At 45.5% G+C, this 23,104-nt stretch overlaps 1 protein-coding gene across 4 annotated transcripts in view; it reads right to left on the reverse strand.

The window, feature by feature from the left end:
• Positions 1-4,136: 4,136 nt before the first annotated feature.
• LOC119661022 (vinculin) overlaps positions 4,137-23,104 on the reverse strand; it is a 31,299-nt gene continuing 12,331 nt past the window's right edge. For all 4 annotated transcript variants that reach the window (XM_038070173.1, XM_038070172.1, XM_038070171.1 and 1 more), the window contains 5 exons: positions 6,360-8,450; positions 6,206-6,299; positions 6,011-6,135; positions 5,551-5,949; positions 4,137-5,376 (listed from right to left, as the gene is read on the reverse strand). In XM_038070173.1, the coding sequence (XP_037926101.1) occupies positions 5,269-5,376; positions 5,551-5,949; positions 6,011-6,135; positions 6,206-6,299; positions 6,360-8,450 (2,817 nt within the window). In that variant the 3' untranslated portion in view covers positions 4,137-5,268. The remainder of the gene's footprint in view (positions 5,377-5,550; positions 5,950-6,010; positions 6,136-6,205; positions 6,300-6,359; positions 8,451-23,104) is intronic.

A 23,104-nucleotide genomic window follows, 5' to 3' on the forward strand; every position in this document is an offset into this window, starting at 1 on the left:
TCCCAGTCTGGCAAGCTAGGAACTATGGACCTCATCCATACTGCGGTGTCCTCCGTCGCGCAGACGACAAGGTCCTCAATGATTTCCTGCTCCTCACGAGTATTTGCTCGGGAAATATTTTTGGCACTATGGCCAGTAGAATGCCCTTGACCGCACTAGCATAGCTAATGGCGGGCTTCCTGAGTCCTGAGTCCCTGACCTGTCCGGGTTTCCTCCCCCGTTGGGTTCAGGTTTGGATTTTTTGGGAGCATTCCCTTCATGCGGGCTGATCTCTGCTGCTCCCCCGCTTTCTTGTAGTCATGTTGTGTTTTGCGAATTATATACAGGAACACTTACCATCTGCGAGCCACTTCGATCACGCTGCTCCCAGGGCAGAGTTGAGAGGGCGTCTGATAATTTGCCTCTGCCCTGGTAAGAAACCGTAAAGCCATCATCGCCAGACCTATATAACGTTGAAAGTCTCCATACGGAGTATTAACTAGTCATTTTTTTCTAAGATTTTAATGTCATTATTACAGTTTTTTTGTCTATGAAAGTGGAGTTTCTTTTGCAATTCGTCCTTTTTATTTTATCCTGTTTTTCGTCAATTTTCTTCTAATTGTATGCAACAGACTTTAAGTTGCGTTTGGAAACCCCCCCCCCCCCCCCCACATATCCTTTATGAGGGTGTTCGAATTTCAATTTTACTCGCTGTAGAAAAAGTCGATCCTAACGCGGTTGAACTAAATTTGATTAAACCGAGCTGAACTGAGTCCAGCTGAAGTTAAACTGCGAATCGTGCGAATCAAACCGAGTTGCATCTGTGCACTGTTGGTGATGGATTCCCAAGAAGTGCTTGCGTGACGCGACCAATCTCCTTTCTCAACTTTTCGACTCTTCTATTGAGCCTAAATCCCTCCTCCTACGCATACCTCTGTTATTCGCTCCAAGATGTTGATTATGGAGGCGAATAACCATGGCAGCTGCAACGTAGATCAGGCTGTGAACCTCTGTAGCAGTAATCTCGCTGACCAAACGATCAACCAAAATTCCATCAACGGCAGCAATGATGTTAGCAGTTGCCGAAGTAAACTTCAGTTTTGGGATCTTTGGTCTAGCGTCTGGGAGAATCTCAGCATACTCTGTGAATGCGGTCAAAGCCTCATTATAAATTGGGTCGACATTCCCAGTTACTAAGCTGCTGCGCTAGGTTGCAGCAGTGTGTGGGATTCGCACCCACTAAAACCACCCCCACTCGTCCGCCTCTGGTTTGCTATACCAATCTCGGCCATGTCGCGTCTCCGTCACGCCGCCTTCCGAGCTCGATCCAACTCCAGGAGTTTTGTCTGCACCATAGCTACTGCCTCATTTACCGCCATCCAGCTCCATCGCCATCGACTTCAACATCTCTTCCACCAGGTTGGAGGGCTCGATGTCTGCCCCCAATTTACTGTTCAGCCTCCTTTTCTGCTGCAAAAATCTGGGACAATGGAACATAACGTGCTCCGGGTCCTCGGGTGTAGCACCGCATTCAGGACAGTTGGGAGACTCGTCCAACTACACGGGATCAACGTATGGGTTCACCCGGCCCTTGTTGGAGTTACCTCACCGTTGTTGCCACTTGCCACACAATTCTCTCTTGATGGCTTTTCAGAAATCCGCATTCACCTCGGCTGGATTTGCCTTCCGTTTTTCGTAGAGCCAGTGCGCCTCGCTCGCTAGAAGATCTATAGGGATCATTCCCGCGATGACACACACTGCCTCCGTCGACGCCGTCCTAAATGCGCTGCACACCATTAGTGCAATTGACCGGTATGCCGAACTTATCTTTCTCCGGTTTACAGCGTGGTTCAACGTTCCCGCCCAGACAGGGGCCGCGTATAGCAGGATCGACTTCACCGCTCCCGCAATAAGTAGCCTGCGACTATACTTCAGCCCTCCTACGTTAGGCACCATCCTTGAAAGGGATGAACTAGCATTTGCTGCCTTCTCTCGCGCATAATCCAAGTGTCCCTTGAAACTCAGCTTGGCATTGATCATCACCCCCAGGTATTTGACAATTGATTTTGAGACGACCTCACGATTACCAACCCGGATGTTAACCGTGTTGTTCTTCCTACGGTTGGTAATGAGGACCGCTTTCGTCTTTTCGTCCGCCAGGTCTAGCTTGGCCATTCGTAACCATGACTTGATGGTATAAATGGCTTCATTTACATAAAGCTCCACATCCTCGGGATGCTTTGCAATTGCCACTACCGCCAGGTCGTCCGCAAAACCAATCAGCATTGCCTCCTCTGGCACGCGCAGGTCAAGCACTCCGTCGTATATTATGTTCCCCAGCAGTGGTCCCAATACAGAACTTTGAGGCTCACCCACTGTCACAATTTACTCCTTCGGCCAGAGAAGTCTGTCCGAAAGGTAATTCTCGATTAGCCAAGCCAAGTAACTAGGAACACCCAATTTGGCCGAAGCGCCTGTAGACCAGCCCCAATTGGTTGAGTTAAAAGCATTTTTGACGTCCAGCGTCACCAGAACACAGCATTTGAACATGGCCATTGCATTTCGAGCCAATTCCACGACCTTTGCTACTGCATCGACCGCAAAACGGGCCCGCCGAAGCCCATATTACCGCTCTGAAATACCACCCGCAAGCTCGATGAACGGGAACAGCCTGTTGTATATCACCCTCTCCAACATCTTCCCAATGGTGTCTAAGAGACAAATAGGGCGATATGAAGAGGGCACGCCGGGTGGTTTTTGGGGCTTCACCACTGGGCGGGAAATACTCCTTCCGCCATGCACGATTCGAATGTGCTTGCGAACCACCTTGGTCTGGCCTTGACCGCCACCTTCAGAGCCTTATTCAGAATTCCGTCCAATCGCAGATTTCCCGAAGTTCCTCTTCGGTAACACCAGGGATCGAGAAGACGTCCTGCTGAGCTGCCAGTTGGGGTTCACTTTCGTCCTGCTCCTGCTGCGGGAAAAGAGTTATAATTATTTGCAACAAGAGCCGTGGGCATGTCACTTGAGGTGATTTTTGCCCGCGGATCTTGTTCATTACAACTTGGATTCGTACTAGCCTCCATGCAGAGCTTCTGGTAGCATTCCCGCTTGTTTCTCCGTATGGCCTTCTTAAGGTTGCTTCGCAGATCCCTGTATTCCTCCTCACACTCCTGGTTCTCCGGCCTTCCCCTTGTCCTGTGTGAAAGTCTCCTCGCTCGGAGACAAGAGGATCTCAAGGCAGCGATCTCTTTGTCCACCAGTAGTTTGGCTTCTTGCCGTGGTGCAAACGTTGTCGTGGCATCGTAGCGTCGCATGCTTCGCTGAGACAGCTGTTCCAACCGGATAATGGGCTCCCTCCAATGCCGCCAGGAATGTCTCCTCGTCGAAAGCTCCGATAGACCAGTCGACCGCCTTAGCCTTTCCATCTCCAGAGCGTCGTTGACTGGTTCCCCGGTTCCCAATGCGGAGGAAGATGGCCTGGTGGTCACTGTGGGTGTAGTGCTCACTCACTTGCCAAGCCATCCCCCTCACCAGTGAAGTGCTAACAAATGTCAGGTCAACGATCGAACCCGACCCTCTACCTTGAAAGGTGGGCACGCATCCAATGTTGGCCAGCACGATGTCCAGCTCCGCAAATGACTCCAACAGAATTTGACCTCTGGCGTTCGTCGATCGGCTTCCCCACTCCAGGGCCCACGCGTTGAAATCGCCCGCAATGATTTTAGGGCTGCGGTCTCTAGCGTCCAACACCAGACTGTCTAACATCTCCTCATATTGCGCTAAGGTTGCACTAGGAGGAGCGTAGCAGCTGTAAATATGGACACCGTTGACCTTCGCCCTTATAAACCCGGCTGCCGCGGGGGCCATGACTTCCTGGAATGGCCTGTCTTCCGCACGCCCAGATTGCGGCGTTGCCAGACGCATCCACCGCCCAAGTCGCCCTGCCAATTGAACTGCTTTGAATCCATTTAGATCTGATTCGCGGACATATGAATTTATGTGAATTTGGCTCAATAAGCTCAATCACGTTGAGCTAGCCAATCTGACTCCCAACCCAAGAATAAATTGTCATTGCCAAAGTGATGCGACAATGAAAAAGCACCGCCCCCCCACAACCAGCTTAAATCATGAAAGAGAAGAATAAACCAAAACTGTTCGTTAATGACTTTCATCGTTATTTTTTACCAGTTAACAATTTTTTTAAGCTTATTCTGAAAGTAGCTGTAATTATCAAATTTTCTTTTTTAAAACTAAATTCGCTCTTGATTATACCAGTAAATTAATTGTAGTTAACGTTAACATAGAATGAAAAGGAAATTCGTCCCTTTATTCAAGAATTAGCAGAAAAAAAAAGCAAATATATAAAAAAATGTAGCAGCGAGAAAAGTAGGACTAAAAAGGAATAAGATAACAATTTTCTAGTTTAATTTGGATGCATTTCGCCACGAAATATACTGAGCACGTAGACACACACATGATAATTATTTTTTTAGATTTTTTTTTCTAATTAATTTTTCTTTATTTAATACTTTTTTTCTTTCAAATATAATTATTCAAATATATTTATTCTAAGGTTGGCTTTTGTTAGAAAAGGCAATAGAAAAACAAATTTTTATTAGCAGCAACAACTAGTAATAAAAGGGTAAACTTGATTTTAGTTGAATTCCGTAATACAGAATTCACAAGATTCCGCGAAACGAATGATATAAAATTCAGAAAGAGTCAACAATATACCAGGTATCTGTTACTTTTCGATAGAGCAGGCTGAGGTTCCGATTTGTACTTTTCCTAAAAGCAATTGTGTTATTGTAGGCATTTTGAATAGTTACCGATTTCGATTTGTAGTCTTTAGATGGCTTTTTATAGATGTTTAGGACTGATTCCGTTCCAGCTCTTTGAACTGTTGGTAAATGCGAAATAGTACGGTGCATTGGAATCAAAGGCCAAACGTATTCGTAATCTGTGGGGCAAATGTATCTCTCTGATGCAGAAAGCTACAATCTAACTTTCCCAGAATCAAAAAAGAAAGACATAGCAAAACGTTTCAACAAATTATCCTGTATCCTGCTCACAAAGAGAATTATTTTTATCCTAAATCGAAACAGTTCGCAATCAATTATAGAAAAATATTATCTAGATTATGGTAAAGGCAAACGAAGAAACGAACGAACACACGTGAGACAACTCTTTGCATTTACCCTTCCCCCACAGAGAAGGATAAAAGATAATAATAATTAGTACAGTCGTTGGAAACTTTATCAAATCGATATCAAAGTATATTTCTCCTTAATATTGGTACCACGGTTGTCGTCGAACCCATCGAAGTCGGTGGTTGGTTTGATCCGAGCGGATTTTAATACTCGCTCCTTCAGCAGCACGAACGGTTTCTTTGACCTGCGAAAACAGTGGGAATATTAGTCCGAGCAATATGAGATGTGTAGTGTACCGTTACGGTCTTGAATGAAGTGCTCTAACACACTTCAAGGCCCTGATCCAATATGGATTGTTGCGCCAACGATTATTATTATTATATTAATATGAGATTCCTCTTAAACAAATGATACTTACACTTTGCATCAAATTTTGAGCATTTCCAACAAGCATCTCGGTTGCTTCGCGATCCTCATCTGATCCCTGTGCTCCCAACATGGTCGCCTTAACCGTTGATAAAATTTTCAATTGTGTACCAATGGTTGGAATACGTTCGCACACTTGAAGTAAATTTGTTCGAATTCTACGATCTGTACACTGTCTAGCTAATTCCTTTGCTAAACGTGTAACATCTTCTGATGCTTCGGCAATTTGCTTGGCAGTTGCGATCAATTCTCGCTTGCTACCCTTGGAGTCAGCACGAACAAGCTCAGATAGCCGTGCCATAAGGATAGCCATACGTTTAGCGGCAGCGATGATTTCATTGTCTTTTGACGACCATTGCCGCACTTCTTGATGAAGCCCACGGGCGGCAGTCTGAAAGTGATGAAAGAAAAATCAGTTAACAAAAAATCGAAATACGGCGCAATGTACTCACCAAAATCGATTGATTTGCATGCGGCATAGCTCGGAATACTTCATCCTCGTCATCGGTTTCTGGGGGGGGTGGTCTGACCGGTGGAACCCCTTCTCGTGGTAGTGGTGGACGTGGCGGGGCACGCTCTACAGGAAGAAACGGATCAGCACATTTTAAAAGTTTCGCTTTCTGATTTCTGTCACTGGAAACACTTACCATCCTTTAACTGCAACGCCGACATATCCGGTGGTGATGGTATCACTGGAGTTTGCACAATAGCACCACGGACGTCTCGAACAGCACCAAGGAGCTATAAGAAAACAGAAAGAATATTTTAGTGTGAAAATCAATGGATTAAAACCAAACTTACATTCTTATTTGATTCCCTCCATGCCGAAGCGGCCGCTGGATCACCAATATTTGTTGCCACTATCTTTGCATCCTGCACCATTGCCGGCAATGCTTTCTCCAACCGATTAGCCGCTGCGTTTAGTTTAGCCGTGAATTCAGGATCCTCTGAATTGTCAGCCTCCTGTTTAGCCACCAGCAAAATACGATTAACGAGTCGCGCAATATTAGATGTATTATTGACCATCTTCTGGGGCTGCTTGTTTGTGATAGCATCCTCACAAAGGAAGGCATATTTCTGCATTTGGCCTTCCGATGTCTTTATAAAATCGGAAGGATCAGTAGCCTGATCGCACAACGTTCGCATGCGTAGGATAGTGTCGGCATACTGTTGCTTGAGGTTATTCAAATGCTCCTCTGCCGCTTTACTTGTTGGATAATTCAAACGGATCTTACCCGCAGAAATGAGCTGAGGAGTGAGACTATCAATTTGTGCCGCCGATGAAAGAAGCACTTCAGCGATCTTTTTATTGCCACCGGAACCGCCTGCTGCGACCATTCGGCTCGTTTTCGACGCACGGTTGCTGAATGCTTGTAAGTTGTTCGATTTTTGGTTGAAGTTTTGCTCGCGTCCAGGCGTTCCTTCAGGAACATTGACTGCTTCCGTGAACTGCTTCAATGGTGTGGATACATCCATGAAGTCTTCAACCACTCGATTGACTAACGCGTTCTGTATACGCTGTTTGAGCTCATGCAGTTTCTGATTGAGTTGCCGCGCGATCTCCTGTCCCTCGGGAGAGGCACCCAGACCTGCATTGCACAATTTTGAGTACTGGTTAGAAAGAGCTTCAACCTCATCGCAAAGTTGAAGGATTTCGCTTTTCTCATGGCCAGCACATCCATCAGCAACCTTCTTGCCCTCGTTTACAATAAGGGCAATTGCCCGCTGTCCCAAGCCTTTGTCATCAAGTCCTGGATTCTGCAGCCAACGACACGCTTGCTCGAGTCGTCCCTGTACAGTGTGTGCGGTCTGTTGGAGTCCAGCCTTATCAACTCCTTTGACAGCGCTTTGCACAGCTTGCTCTAAGTTACCCAATTTCTCACGAAGCTCGCGAGCCAAGCCATCCGCTTGAGGTGTACTACCCTTGCCATCTTGACGTAATTCACACAAGGCATTGGTCATAGTGGTGATGTCATCTGCCATTTTGCGGATAGCATTTGAGTCCTGCGGTAGACAGCGGTCTGCAACCTTATATGTGTTGTCAACTATTTGCCGAAGGGCTTTCTCGCCAACACCACCGCGCAGTGCGTATGGATTCGCCAACCAATCATAAGCTGATTCCATCTTGTTGCGAATGGCATTCTGGATCTTTTTCAGAACCGTCAGGTTGTCTAGTTCGCTGGTGTCTTCGTCGTAGGTGGTAAGTTGCAGGACTCGTATGATTTCTTGAATTTCGTCGCTCATACGTGATGCCAGATAATTTCGATTTTCGGCTGCTTCCTCGGCACCTTTGCCTTTCTGCTCGACGATATGGATGTAGACCTTCATGCTGCAGATTAGAATCGGAGCCAGGATCTTTACTTGCTCTAGACATCTGACTAGTATTTCGCTGTGGACTTGATGCGTAAGCTCCTTCTCACGAGCGCCGACCTCTCGTGAGACTTTGCTCAGGCACGGACTCAAGTCCTTGAGGAACTGTATCAAATCCTCCATTGTATCGATGACTTCAGCTATCGCTAAATAGTCTAGGACTCGCTTACACTCCTGGATTATTTTACGTACTTCGGATTCATCGAAACATAGCAACAGGGAAGATGTACCTTGCAGTATACCACGACTACCTTCAATGAGCTTTTTACGAGCCGAACTAGAGTAGGGGTCCGCACCTAGCATACCGGATGCTTCCTCAAGTAATTGTGATGCCTCTTCAACGCGTATCAGGGCGGCAGGCATATCTTGTTTGAGAATTTTATCGTCCGAACTGTTGATTGTTTCTTTACCGACCTTAACCAAATTTGTAACGGCCAAGGAAACAGCTTGTACCGGACGGCTAAGATCTGGCATTGCATTTCCATCTTCAGCTTCTTCATGGAGAATCACAAGTCGTGATACCTATGAAAAAAAACCTAAATTAATATCAGCTGCTTTCAAATTGAAATAAGCTTCGAAACTTAAACAAAAGCATCCGTCCAAGACTATCATAGTCCTGTACCGAAATATTCAGTCCTGAGCTTAATATTAAGTGTTGGTTTTCTGTAACTACCGTGGAGAACTAGACTCTATTGTGAATCCGGAAGGCCGCCCGTGCATTCAACAACAAAACAACAGGACGTAAGTAAATCAGTCCGAGCATGTCTGCACGCTAAATGTTGGCACCCTCAGAGAAAAGGCGAAGTAACTCGCAAGAGCCTTTGGAAAAAACGCCTTGATATTTGTGATTTACAAGAAACTCGATGGTGTGGTGCCAAAAGCGGGAGAAGTGGGTGAGGATTTTAGGGAGGAGCACATAGAGTGACACTTTCTGACGTTTAACGCTAAAGAATTAGTCTAACACCAACGAACCAGAGTGTCTAGGTTAGATTGAAGGGATACACAGTCCATAGGCGACTATATACTAGAAAACAGCTTAAGGTCATCTGCATAGAGTAAACAGGGACAAGTAAGAAGGAGGGGAAGGTCGTTAATAAAAAATAACAAAGGACCCAGAATAGACCCTTGTGAGACGCCAGAGAAGGAGCGGGAAGTGCAGCCGTCAAAAGAGACGCGGCAGGATCGGTTGGAAAGGAATTCAGCTGCTGCATCAACACACGGCGACTTTAGGGTCGATTCAACTTGCAGTTTCAAAATCGCCGACAATTCTGCCCCCGCAAGCTGCTGCTTTTTCGAGCACCAGAGTAGTCTCAGCTCCTGAGATGCCGCTGACTGGCTCTGCTTATACCTCGCCGGCGACTGCAGCCAACAAAACTGGCGCCATACCTAAGTCGCCCCGGTCGACTAATTCTTAATTCTCTGCCTCTATCTGCCTCGCTCTATTCCAGTGTGTCCATAAAAGATGGTATCAACCCGATGACGTCCGCTAGCCTACTGAAAAATCCTCCATCCGAGGGACAAGTTCCCTACGCAACATCGGATGCGCTACGAAGTTCTGACGTCTATACTACAGTCGCTACATTAGCACCACCGCACGCTTCCTCCTGTGTATCATCGACGCCCGCCACCGCTGAACCGCAGGCCCTTCCGACCTCATGTCGTCCGAGCGGCCCCCAATTGAACGTCGCCTCGCCACCGAAACAGCTGTTCGTGTCAAGGCTAGCGTACTCCACTACGCCCGACGAAATTCTGGCCTATATCAGAAGCAAAAGCAACTCAACTTTGTCACCTCTTTCCTGTGTGAAGCTGACGAAGGATGGCTCTCCTGACCGAGTGATAGCTTCCTTCAAAGTGACATATCCCCATGACTTCGATGCTGTCGTCCAATCCTCCTTTTGGCCACAGGGGGTCTTCGTTAAGCCTTATCAGAGGTCTAAGATTCGTGAAAATTTCCGACCCGCCCACCTGCCTCGCCGAACTTGAATGATACCAATAACTATACGCCATTTTATCAAAATGTAAGGGGGTCTAAGGACCAAGCTGTCGGATTTCAAACTGTCTGCCTTAACATTCCAACATCATGTCATCTGCATTTCTGAAACCTGGCTGGATGACAGAATTTTAGATTCTGAGCTCCTCGAAGATTACTCTGTCTTTCGTTGTGACAGAGACTGCATTGCGCTTGGCAAGACAACTGGCGCAGGTGCCCTAATAGCTGTTAAGTCCCCTCTCCGTGCCGAAATCCTCTTTTCCTCCTCTTCCTCCTCCTACGATTCTGTTACTATACGTGTCCTTCTGCCAAACGTATCTCCCTTTATCATATCGTGTGTATATTTTCCCTGCCTAAGTCCGCCTTCTCTGTACGAGGATTTCTTCGGCAGATTATCAGAGGCCCTAACCGTTTTGTTTCCCTCACTTCCTTTCATCCTCTGTGGTGACTTTAATCTTCCTATGCTCTCCTGGCCTTCCCTCCCTCCCTAATAACTCGACCCACCCTTTCCTTCCTCTATCCACTTTCATGTACACCTGTGGGGCCCTCCAATTTAACCTTTTTAGAAACCACTTAGATCGCACTCTTGACCTTGTCCTCTCTAACCTTCCTGTACGTTATCTTTCCCAATCCCTTCATGCTCCGTCTTACGTTGCCCCTGACGCCCATCATCCTGCTCTCGAGTTCGATGTTCAGATATCCCGACTCCACTCTCCTGTCGCTCGCAAGCCTACCAAGTTCAACTTTCGTAAGGTGAACTTTGAAGGTCTAAACTCAGCCCTGGCGTCAATCAACTGGGTCCCCGTGCTCTCTCCATTTACATGTGACCAAGCACTCAACACTTTCTATACCATTTTATCTGATCTTTTTCCGTGTTACGTTCCCGCCTCTCCTAAGCGCTTACGCTCTTACCCCGTCTGGTTCACCACTGAAATTCACAAAAAACTACGTCAAAAACAGACTGCGAGAAAGAAGTTCGTGTCTTCTAGAAACATTGCTGACTTAGTTTTTTCCAAATCCCTCCGTTCTTCGGTCAAATCTTTAATACGTAAGTCCAGCCACGAATATTTGTCCAGCGTGGAAGACTCTTTAAATCGCGGAAATCTGATACCTTTCTGGTCCCACATTCGCAACTCCCGCTGCCCTGCCCAGTTATCCCCTCCGTCCATTAAATTCTCAGGCTTCTCAGCTAACTCCCCCCCAACGATCTTGTGATTTACTCTGCCGCTACTTTTCGTCAGTCTATGTTCCTCCCCCTTCCTCCGAATCCCTCCCGATAGTAGATGTAGCCTGCCCCGCATCGCCTACCATTCCCCTTCTTACTCCTATCCTTGTCGAATACCTTATTGGCGAACTTAATGCCAAGGTCGGACCTGGCTACGATGGTCTTCCAAACCTCTTTTTGCTCAAAACTGGTAAGTCCATCTCCCTTCCCCTATCTCTTATTTTCAACAAAAGCCTTGAATAGAATCATTTTCCCAGCTTGACAGAATCATATCAGCATTCACAAAAGTGGCGATCGTTCGCTTGCCGAGAATTACCGTCCCATTTCCCTACTCTCCTCCTCTTCCAAAATCCTGGAAAGATATGTCAGCGACTGGTTGTCCCCCCCTTTTGGCCATCAGATAGTGAAAGATAAACACGGCTTCGTTAAACGTAGGTCCACTGCCTCCAACCTGCTTGACTTTACCAACTTTGTGTCGCCAAATGTCTAAATTCACGACAAGAAGTGCATACCATTTACACTGACTTTGTGAAAGCCTTCGACACTGTAAATCACAGGATACTTCTATCCAAACTCTCGTCCCTAAACGTTCCCATACCACTTGTTTTATGGTTTGCCTCTTACCTTTCCAACCGATCCTGCCGCGTCTCTTTTGACGGCTGTACTTCCCGCTCCTTCTCCCCCTCTTCTGGCGTCCCACAGGGGTCCATTCTGGGTTCTTCGCTATTTTTATTTTTTATTAACGACCTTCCTCCCCTCCTTACTTGTCCCTGTTTGCTCTATGCAGACGACCTTAAGCTGTTTTCCGCTATATCATCGCCTATGGACTGTGTTTCCCTTCAGAATAACCTGGACACTCTGGTTCGTTGGTGTTCGACTAATGGTTTAGCGCTAAACGTCAGAAAGTGTCCCTCTATGTGCTACTCCCTAAAATCCTCACCATTCCTTATCCTGCTTAAATTCCACTCAAGACCTTGGAGTCACTTTCGACAATAAGCTCCGCTTTGACATCCATTGCCTCGAGGTCATCAATCGAGCAGCAAAATTGTCAGGCTATATTCTTCGCTCCTCCTCTGATTTTGACTCCATCCAACCCTCCTTAGCTCTCTTCAATTCTCTCGTAAGGAATACCCTCGAGTATTGCTCCGTGATCTGGTCACCCTGTCTTGCCCTTGAAAATGTGCAACGTAAATTCACCCGTTCTCTCTTCTTTAAGAAAAGCTTCCCTCGTGTGGATTACCCCTCCCGCCTCCGCTTTCTAAACCTTCCCTTCCTACAACAGCGTAGATCCTATCTGGATCTATGAACATTCTTTAAACTTTCCTCGGGCCTGATGAACTGCTCCGCCGCTGACGAGATCACCTGCCGTAACGCAGATATTTTCAACGTGCCGTTCGCGGAGCTCGAAGTCTATTTTCATTCCCCGATTCCCAGGCTTTGCCGAAATTATAATGACAGCTTGGTCCTTTTAACTTCCCTACTTTAAGTAGTTTTAAACGTAGGATAAGTTGTTTGCTTTCTCCTCCTCCTCCTGAGGACAATAATTTATTGGAATTAATTTAATTAATTAAATAATAAATTAATTTAATTAATTAAATAAATAAATAAATTAAAGGCAAATTTTGACAGAGACAGTCTAAGGAAATTTCCCATGCCTTCAGCTTTCCCGCGAATGACTCTGTGTCTCCCCATGCCGCTGTCATTGTCACTGTAAATTTTAATATGGGTACTGACGGGACAAAGTCGGTTCCCCAGAATGGTCACTTGTCCCCACTTAAGAAAAATTATCAGCGCGACAAGCTTGGAATTCTGGGTTCTAGCGAGACTATATGGTGAACTTTGAAGACCACTTTCCTCCCTCTTGCTGCCCTGCCTTATACTACTCCAGAAATCCTGTAGACAGGACACGTGGATCCTTTGTTAAATTAATATCAACGCAACCAAATGGTGCCCCTTCATAGCAGGGGCGGTTTATATTGACTGCGAAATTCGGGTCGACAATGACGGACCTCTCGAAAGTACAATGCTATCCACCAACGGACGCTTTTGATACAAAGGAGAACGATAATTTCTATCAGGAACTGAGTCCAGTGCTTTCTATAAGTGACATTCCGTTTATGATTGGTAATCTGAATGCCAAGTATCAAAAGAAAGGCCTCCATTGGTACTTTCAGTGCATTTCTGACAGTTAATGCAAAATGGGGGGGGGGGGACAGGAGTTGCAAAGTAGTCACCCTTTCTCGGACCCATTCTCAGAACCTACTCAAAATCTGAAAAAACAGCTGCCACTATACGGTCCAAGGTCAACATTGACATACTGCGAGGACAACAACCAAAAAGACCACTGGTCAAAAAGCAGGGACAAGCAAGAGTACGTCTGAGATCAAGATATCAGACGTCAGGAAGGAGGCGGGTCTCAGTGGCATAGGTGGTAAATGGTACCTTTGTTATCTGAAGGAAGGCCTGAAACCAAAACAGGACCTTAGGAAGGCTTAGGACAGACCTAAGTCATCTTTACCGGAGCTAAGCGGGAATTAGCCCACATGCTCCCAAAAAACCCAAGAGGGGGGAAAACCAGGGTAGGTCAGGTGCCGGCAGGAATCAGGAAGTCCACCATTATCTATGCTAGTGCGGTCAAGGGTATTCGATTGGCCATACTGCTAAACGCGTTTCCCGAGCAAATACTCACTCGTGAGGAGCAGGAAACTATCGAAGACCTTGTCGTTAGGCAGATGTGCAAGGGATGGACTTACGTTCGCCGAGGTCCGCCGCTTTCGACCAGGTTAAATACTGATGGACTGCACGACGGAGGACACTGCAGAGTGGCTTAGGACTATAAGAGGTCTGTCCATAAAGTTTCAGGACTTTTCAAATTGCACTCCTTCACACAGCGTTAATAGCTGGTGCGCTCATTTTTAAGCGGGAACCTTCATGAGTAATCTTCATTTTGTTTTGTTGCTGTAACCTTCACCATACCGATTATTCCAGCTGTTTTAGTGAAGTATGTTCTTCGTGTTCTGCGTTTTTTGTCACAGACTTGAAGGAAGTCCAACGTGTTTGTGTTAAATTGGGCAAATAGTTCACGGAAACTTTTCAAATGCGGCAGTAAGCCTTTGGTGATGTCACGAGTGGTTTAAACGAAAGGCAGAACATCAACGGGAAATGACTGGTTCAAGAAGGCCTTCAACCTCTGTTGACGACCTTCATGTGGCCACAAGTGAATGCCCTTGTGCGTTCCAATCGACGATTCCAGAAATGGCAAAGGAGCGCGACATCTCATTTGGGTCATGTCAGGAGATTTTGACCCAAAAATTGAAGATGAGAAGGGTTGCAGCCAAGTTCATTCCACGACTAATGACAGAGGTTCGAAAAGCGCATCGCCTGGAGGTTTTCCAGGAGCTCTTGGAAATAATAATAATAATCGCTGGTGAAGTAATCCAATTGGGACTAGGGCCTTCACTCACATCGTAGATTATTGAGAAAGTCCTGGAAACTTTTGATAAGAAATCGTAGTTCGTAAATTTCCAGCTTGGGAAGGAGCAAAACTGACGACATGTGCTGGAGATGATATACCAGGAGCACACATGTTGACAGTGTTTCTTCCTAAAACCGCAGCAATAGAGACGGAAGATCTCATGGGACTCCTAATCGCTAAGAATGAGAATCTCCATATGCAATTATGGAGAGTCTTCAGAAGCAAGGTGGATTGGCAAGGGTACTCACCCTCCTCACCGTCGGGGTATATGACCGATCCCTGGAAGCAATCAAACGTCGGAATTGCCATATCAACTATATATTTGGTAACATAGCTGTGCACGTGCACAGGGAAAAGCCGAGGAGAGAAACTTCGAAGTAGACATTGGGTGGAAAACTTCCTTGAAGAAACCTCGGAGGCCGTTGAGACAGAAAAGACTGGATCAAACAGGGAAGAAGACCTGCTGCCCAGTAAAGAGCAGAAACTGGATGACCTAGACCTAGATCTTCCCAGGCTTAGGTTGGACAGCAACGTGCAAGAAAGTGTCATGTCGGAGGAGGCGGGTGATACTCCGACAGTGGGGAATAGTTCCAAGCAATAACGGAGCCAATGGGCAGCACTAAAACAGCCCAGATAAACCTCCACCATGCAAAATCTGCATCTGAGGTAATTGCAAGGGCAAGTTCCAAGGAGAATGTTGGAATAATGCTGGTTCAGGAGCCTTGGGTGTAGGGGAGCAGATTCGCGGCCCGTAATTTGGGACTCCTCTCACGAAAAACCAAAGGCTTGCATCACTCTGAAATTTAATTAAAAATATATATGTCTTTCAGAGTTCCTGACCGGGGACCGTAGATTTAGGACTTGTCTTCTGAATAAAAGGGGACTGGCATCGACCGCAAAGGAGGTCATCACTTGATGATTGCTTACCTTCACATGCTTGTTGCCTCCGCGGCTTAGTTCCCCTAAGTTCAATATCGACCGCTTATATGACCCATGTCGTAAAGCAGTCGTACAATTTCCTTGCTGCTCAAATGATGCAAACTCCGGAACGCTTCATTCAAGGCCCCAACGGTACACTAGGAGGCAGTCTGGTCGCATTACGTTCGCCATTGTTATCCTGGCTTGACTAAGGAGGGCAGAGATGAGGCAGCGTCTGATGAGTTGCCTCTGCCCTGGACGAAACCGTCAGTCATTTTTGATTTTTTCAATGTTTAATGCTTGGGGTGCTATGCTCCAAACTGCTCCTCATTTAGTCCGGTCCACCATCATGTCGATGGGGACTTAGGATCCCGCAGATCCTAAACAACAACCTAGCTTTAGCCTTAGTCTAGCTTAGACTACAACGACTGGCGTTTTAAGTCCAATATAACTCGCAACCTTGTCGTGTTTTTGCGATGATAAAAGGGAGCGTCTTTCCACCTGTTGGCACTTTCAGTCACGCTGCTTCCAGGGCAGAGGTGAGGCAGCGTCTGATGAGTTGCCCCTGCCTTGGACGAAACCGTCAGTCATTTTTGATTTTTTCAATTTTTGACTAAGGAACTCATTCACAGCTGAGGCAAGACACTCATTGCCTCGATGCCATCAAACCAATTAAATTTCGCCAGATATCAATCCGCGAGGGCCGTATTCCAAAATTTTCCGCAGAAATGTCTGAGCGACCACGGGCCCTCGGAGGCGAATTGATACATTGAAAACTCATCAATTAAATTTGACTGGTTTAAATGAAATTTTACCCTCATTAATCATACGCCGAAGCAACCATACTAAATGAATTTGCATCCGTGGCAAAGTCTTCGAACTGGAATGGTTAGGTCGGCAAATATGAACTTACGTAGGTTCGATACCCAAAGAATGTCGAACTGAGTAATCAAAAGATCAAATTAATTAAATTCCACGCAATCAAGCAAGATATTGTGACGGTCGATCTGTTTCTGTACTCCGTGGGCACAAACAACCTCGATTCTGGCGAGTGGGTGGCTGTATCTGACTCGTCAATGACCTTGTGTAGTTGCCAATCTATTCATATGCTTGATATCTATTTTTCCAAAAATTTATGGCACAATGTAATATCTGAGCAAGCATAGCGCATAGACTTTGCAGATCAAAGCCATATGAATCTGCTCCTGCTCCTCATCCCATCCAGACCAGAGACATAGCATACACCCATGGAAGTATTCATTTGAAACTAAAAATATAAACTCACTCCTCTTGTTACTTGTCGACATTTTCCTGTCCTATCTTAGGAAAATCCCAACAAGCGTTCTCGTTGTTAACGCTATGCTTGGTCCATACTGTTTTCTCAGATTTTATGTTTTTCTATTTTCTATTATTTTATTGTGGACGCCAGTCCTACAGGCGGACGGACGACCATCGGAGCAGGCGCAGACGATGAATAGCGTAATGTAAGACGATACTACATTGAGTTGTGTAAAATTACTTTCTTTGGAAAAATCAGTTCCGCTGATTTATGCATTTATAATCAAAGTGACTTGAAAGGTTAGGTTTCTGATTAAGTCGTTGGAACATTGAGATTCATTCATATGTTACTACCCAAAAAAATCTACGTTGTTTACTACCCGCGCACCCAACCACAGATTTATAAGTGACTAGCTGACCCGGCAGACTTCGTACTGCCTCAATCAATAAATAAAAGATCTAAACTTTTGTATAAAATAATTTTAAAACAAATAAGACGAATCCGTATTTAATAAAAAGCATATTGTGAAGCATTCCGTCTCCGGATTCGATCAATTTCATTATGTCGTGATTGCTGTTGTTGTGTTTGATGTGCACGAACTCGTTGCATTCTAAGCCTATCTACTTCGTTATCATTCACTAAATAACGCAATTCTGACATAGCAATACGACTATTTGCTTGATCTGTCTCTCTCTGGTCATCAGTGCGGTTAGTGTGCTAAAATGCAACAGGATGGATTGACATATTAGTTGGTTGTCAAATCTAATGTCAAATACTATTGTTGCGTTCAGAAATTTAATTTGTAACAAAACTTAATATCTAGTCTTGGTCTAGGTAGTCTAGTTTGGTCTTGAAATATTTATGGAAATTCAGAGAAAGTTTAAACGATGAGAAACAAAAAGTACTAAAAACAGAAATTCTATTTTCCAATACAATATGTTCTGAGCTGTGAAACAAGCCATCCCAACCTCATAAAAATTTTTTTATTCCATCTGTGTGAAGAAAACTTCCACACACAGTGTTTTTTTCATGAAGAGACAACAATCGAGTTGCTCCCCGTCGCAGAATATTAAATAAAAAGAACAAGCAAAAAGGGATCGCGAGAATTCAATCTTCCTCGTCTGGAGTCAGAGAACAAAGTGAAGATGAATCATTGAGGACGGAACGGCACAACATATAGTCGACACAACACGACACGACGATCATCCGTCACTTCATTCCTACGAAGAAGAAAGAATATTTAATTTTCTTCAAATTCTGGAACAAAGAGATAGCCGTTTCACATAAAGGTAGGGAAGGACACTCCTCAGAAGCTCGGACGGCAATACCTTTCAGCTTATAGCCGCAAAGGCCCGTAGATCCAGAAGCTTCTGGTAGGCAATCACCCTACGAGACGTTAAATCTCAAGACAAACACAACAAACGACTAGACTAGTGGATCTTCCCCTTCTTGATCGCGGCACTCGGGTCCGGAGACTTACGGCTCCACGCGCGCGGTCGAGCCGTTTTTCTTTTCCTTTCTATTTTCCAATTTAGTTCGCATTCTGTTTATCATTCGATAGGCCGTCGCGAAATCCTAATTAACGTCTATTTTAGAATCCGGTGCGCACCCGCGCATCGGAATAGACACGTTGTTTTGAGTAATGAAGCGTGAGGGATCAAAGCGCTCAAAGGACGCCCCCCCATATTCCCGAGCCTGGCTAGCACAGAGGCGTGCAAGAACGTGTCGACCGAGCACTTTGATGGAGCTTCAATCTTTGTGGGCGGACCTTCACGGTCAATTTAGCCAATTTGTTTAGATTTTTGGGATAGCTCTGCCCTCTAGGTCGTTATCGGCCACTCAGGATGATCGACCTGATCTCCTATAATCACTCCTAACATTACAACTGTGGTGGTCAAAGGGTAGTATAGGTCCCAGGGCGAAACGTGGATTTGTACCCACGATGGAGCCTAAAATCTGGGATATGCCTGCTGAACCAACACCAACAGCTCTATTACCAAACCGTATCTCTACCTCCACGTGGTGACCACTGGGAGCTCCTTCTTAACGAAAAGCTGCAGACGAAGAAGGATGAAGGCAAGTCTCCCGCGCCTAAAAACGGGACAAATTGTATCAACTGGTCCTCCAGGTTGGGGGGGGGGGAGGGCTGACAACCCTACACGGTTGGACAAAATTTAAACGCGAAATATTTCAATTGAAACTGAAGACGACCGTACAAAAATGGAATACGCTATTTTTTGGAGTTGAAACAGTCGCCCCATTGCCGGGTAATCAAAACAAGTGGGCAAAACAGCCTCGATACAGAAACACTAATTAGGGTCATCATCATCGTGGCACTACAGTTCGACGTCTGACCCAGGCCGCCTGTATTATTGCCCATCAATTACCCCGGTCACGTGACTGTGTCCTCCAATCTTGGAAGCCCAGTAGTTGCTCGGCGTCCATATTGTTTTCCCACAGTGCTCTCGGTCTTCCTCGTAGTCTTGCTCGTTCATAACCTCTTAAGCATGTCCTACCCACTGAAGTCGTTGTAGTTTAACGAATTTCGAGACTTCTAGCTCATCGTAGAGTTCACAGAACTCATGGTTGTACCGGATACGAAGTGTAGCCCAATTTCTTTCACGGCAGTGCCAAGAGTATGCAGAAGCTCTTCTACGTCGGTCAGTTTTCAAGACATGATATTGATATTATCTGCGTACGCTAATAATGGCGTCGAATGGATGAGTAATGCCTCGCTGTTGCTGGTAGCCATTGCTTGGATAGCGTATTCGAGTGCTCGGTTGAAGCACATCGGCTTCATTCCGTCACCCTAATTCAAACGAGTACATGTTTCAAAAGGATCAATCAACCCGTTCTGGATCCTGACTTGTGAGATGGAGTTGATCATTGTCATCTTCGCCAGTCGTACTAGTTTAGCTGGTTTACCAAATTGCAGCATTACTGCAAGATCTATCCTGTTGTATGTCTGCTTGAAGTCGACAAAGATTTGGTACACTTCAACACTGCGCTTTGTTTGATTTTAGTGACCGCACGACGAAAACTGCTTCTGCTATCGGAGGATCACTGTGAAAGACATTGCAGAGAAACTGGGCGTACACTATTCGTCAGTTTCCCGGCACTTGCAACAACTTGGAAAGGTGAAAAAGCTCAACAAATGGGTCCCGTATGCCATTACGGAGCAAAACATGGCGCTTCGAATGAAAATTTGCAGTTCTTTACTCACCCGCAACAGAAGCGACCCCTTTTTGCACAGAATAATGACATGTGATGAAAGTCCTGGGGGTTTAACGTGAGTACCTGTCATGTAGGCATAATCCCACGGTCCTCTTCGGACACGGATTGATTTTGGGACCACAATCAGAGCCCCACCATGCAAGCACAGCGGTCCTGGTTTCTACTGAGTGAGTGACATGTGATGAAAAGTGGATATTATACAACAATCGTCGCCGATCAGCACAATGACTTGATGCTGATGAGCCACCGACGCATATGCCGAAACCGAGCCTCCATCCAAAGAAGGTAATGGTGACAGTTTCATTTGCAGCAACCTAATATTTTTCCTAAAATTGATTGACTTTCCAAACTATCTTGAGATACATTTGAAAGTCAGAATCAGGTCAAGCTCCATAGTCTAAATTTCATAGCGAGCCAAGCTTTAAAAAAAAACTGCAACTATCTTAAAAACATGTCAGATAACGTCTAGCGAAGTGTTAAATACATGCCCGCGGCGGGTTAAGGTTGCGTATCAAAACGTTTTCAAAATATCCAAATATCCGAAAAAGATAAGCCAACCTACAGAAAACTCACATCTGTTGGGAAAACTTGGCGATACGCGCTACTTGGAATTAGTACGCGTTCTTGTTTAACACATCGTCTTATGACTCAACTGCCTCGTTACATATTGTAGTGTGAACGTACGTATGAACATTTCCTTTTTGTTTACTTAAGATGAAAGTATTTTTAGTAGAGCAAAGCTTATTTCCGCACAACGTTTGCAATCCGAAAATAAATCAATGACTCAAATGCTCTATGAATAATTGGGCATCCCTGATCAGTCGTGCGCCATCGAAAAGAAGTGAAAATATAGAGTTTGGGGAATTTATTTTCTAGCCTATCGTCGACATAATCCCGCAGATTCTCAATAATATTGCAGTCCGAAAATTGTGGACAGGTTTTCATTAGCTTCGGACAATTGAACACTACCCCATGGATGTTTTTCACGTTTTATCTTTCAGGTCACTGTTTTGACATATCTTGAATGTTTGACAATTTGTCCTCAGCAAGGCTTTAATTTCATCCTTTTTTCATTGATTTTCTTTGCATTGTACCTAACCGACTGCACGTTACGTTTTTGTAAAAAGACAAAATGCATATAACTCGCCCCCCCCCCCTCCTTCCCCTATACGGAAAGAAAACTCACACACAGCGAACCATACCAAGGACATCGAAATACACATATGGGCACAAAATGGCGGCTTACTACAGTATGATACAGCGGTTGCTAGTGCCACCATTGACAGAAGAGCGATTCAAAAAAGAAATAACTTACATAAAAGACATAGCGGTGAAAAATGGATATAGTAGGGGGGAAATAGACAGAATATTACGTAAAAAGCAAAATACAATAATAAGGGACCAACTTACAACACTCTACAAACAACAAAAAAGGGATAATGCTCCTATCAGAGCGAGCATTACATTTTCATCGTTAACGGACAAAATAAGGAATACGCTCTCAAAACACAACATCGAAACAGTAAGCACAAGCACTAACAGACAACTGAGGACTAAGCTAGGTTCAACCAAAGACAAATTGAAAAAAGGAGAGATCAGTGGAATCTATAAGGTCAACTGCCCAGACTAAAAGACTAGTGACCACTAGATTCGAGGAACCCCTAAGAGAGTACAACAAACGAAAAAGCGACGATCCTCGAAACATCAAGTCTATGGTTGCAAGGCATATGGTGGAAGAGGGACATGCCCTAACGATGGACAATGTGGATATTATAAAGCGGGTGCGCCCAACCCCATCTCTTAGATGCAGCAGAAAGCATATACATCATCAACGAAGGGAGGCATGTAACCCTAAATCACGTAACGTAATTAGTAGAGCTAAAAATAGGGATAGCTTAAGATAGGTTAACTAATTAAGTACTAGCACTGAGGAAGGAGGCACGTGGTCTCCGAAACGATTGTATGTCTCCCCTCCCCTCGCACTTTCTATTTCAGAAAAAAAACGGGGCATTTCCATTAATTTGGGAGAAGGCCGGAGGCTACGCCTCATAGCAACCGACCATTGATTTCTCACTCAACCGCGACACTCGGGTTTACGGATGTTCGGCTTTCTGCATGAGGTATTGGGGGAGAAGGCTCTTGTTTCCAGCCTAGAACTCATGTGCTCTCTAGAAATACGGGATCTTGACTGCCTCACAGAAAAGGTCGAAGTAGAGGAGGCGCTAAAACGTGAATGTCCAGAGGTAACCAATGCCCGGGTAGGTATCACCTCTGTAAATGCTAAGCTCACTCGGAAAATGGGGATTCTGCAGAAGCCTTGCATACTGAGCACCGACCAGATGGACCGCATTGTGTGGGCAATGTTCCCCAGACACGCTGCGCGGGTTGATGTAAATAGCGCGAAAAGCGTCGTGGATTGCCCCCTTTTCACAATGAGACAGCTCAAAGAAGCGGTTCTCACTCTGAAAAACAGGAAGGCGACAGGTCCTGATAGCATCCCGGTGGAAGTTTACAAACTGGTGTTCCGTCAACGATCCGAATTGCTTCTTGAAATGTTCAACGCCTGCTTGAAGGAGGGCATTTTTCCTTGTCGCTGTAAAGTGGCCAGACTCGCGTTGATCAGTAAGGGTAAAGGAGACCCGGAGCTCCCGTCTGCATACCGACATGGCCGGAAAAGTGCTCGAGAAGCTCATCAGGGGTAGACTCGCTGAAGCGATCCGTGCTGCCAGGGACTTATCCGCAAGGCACTTCGGGTTTAGAACAGGGAAATCTACTGTGGATGCTGTTATGGAGGTCGTAGATGCGTTTAATCGAGCCGGGGCACACAGCCGCCAATCTCGACAGATAGTGCTCCTCACAACGCCGTAAGATGGCCAGATATGCTAGGCAAACTAGAGAACTCCTTTCACTTGCCAAGGTATTGAGGGATTATCTGAAAGACCGCTTCCTGCTCTATGAGACGCTAGAGGGCCAAAGGAAGATGAAAATCACGTCGGGAGTAGCACAGGGATCCATCCTAGGGCCGGACCTCTGGAAGGCTTCCTGCGATAGTCTG

This window comes from Hermetia illucens, chromosome 7, assembly GCF_905115235.1.
Source record: "Hermetia illucens chromosome 7, iHerIll2.2.curated.20191125, whole genome shotgun sequence".
NCBI lineage: Eukaryota > Metazoa > Arthropoda > Insecta > Diptera > Stratiomyidae > Hermetia > Hermetia illucens.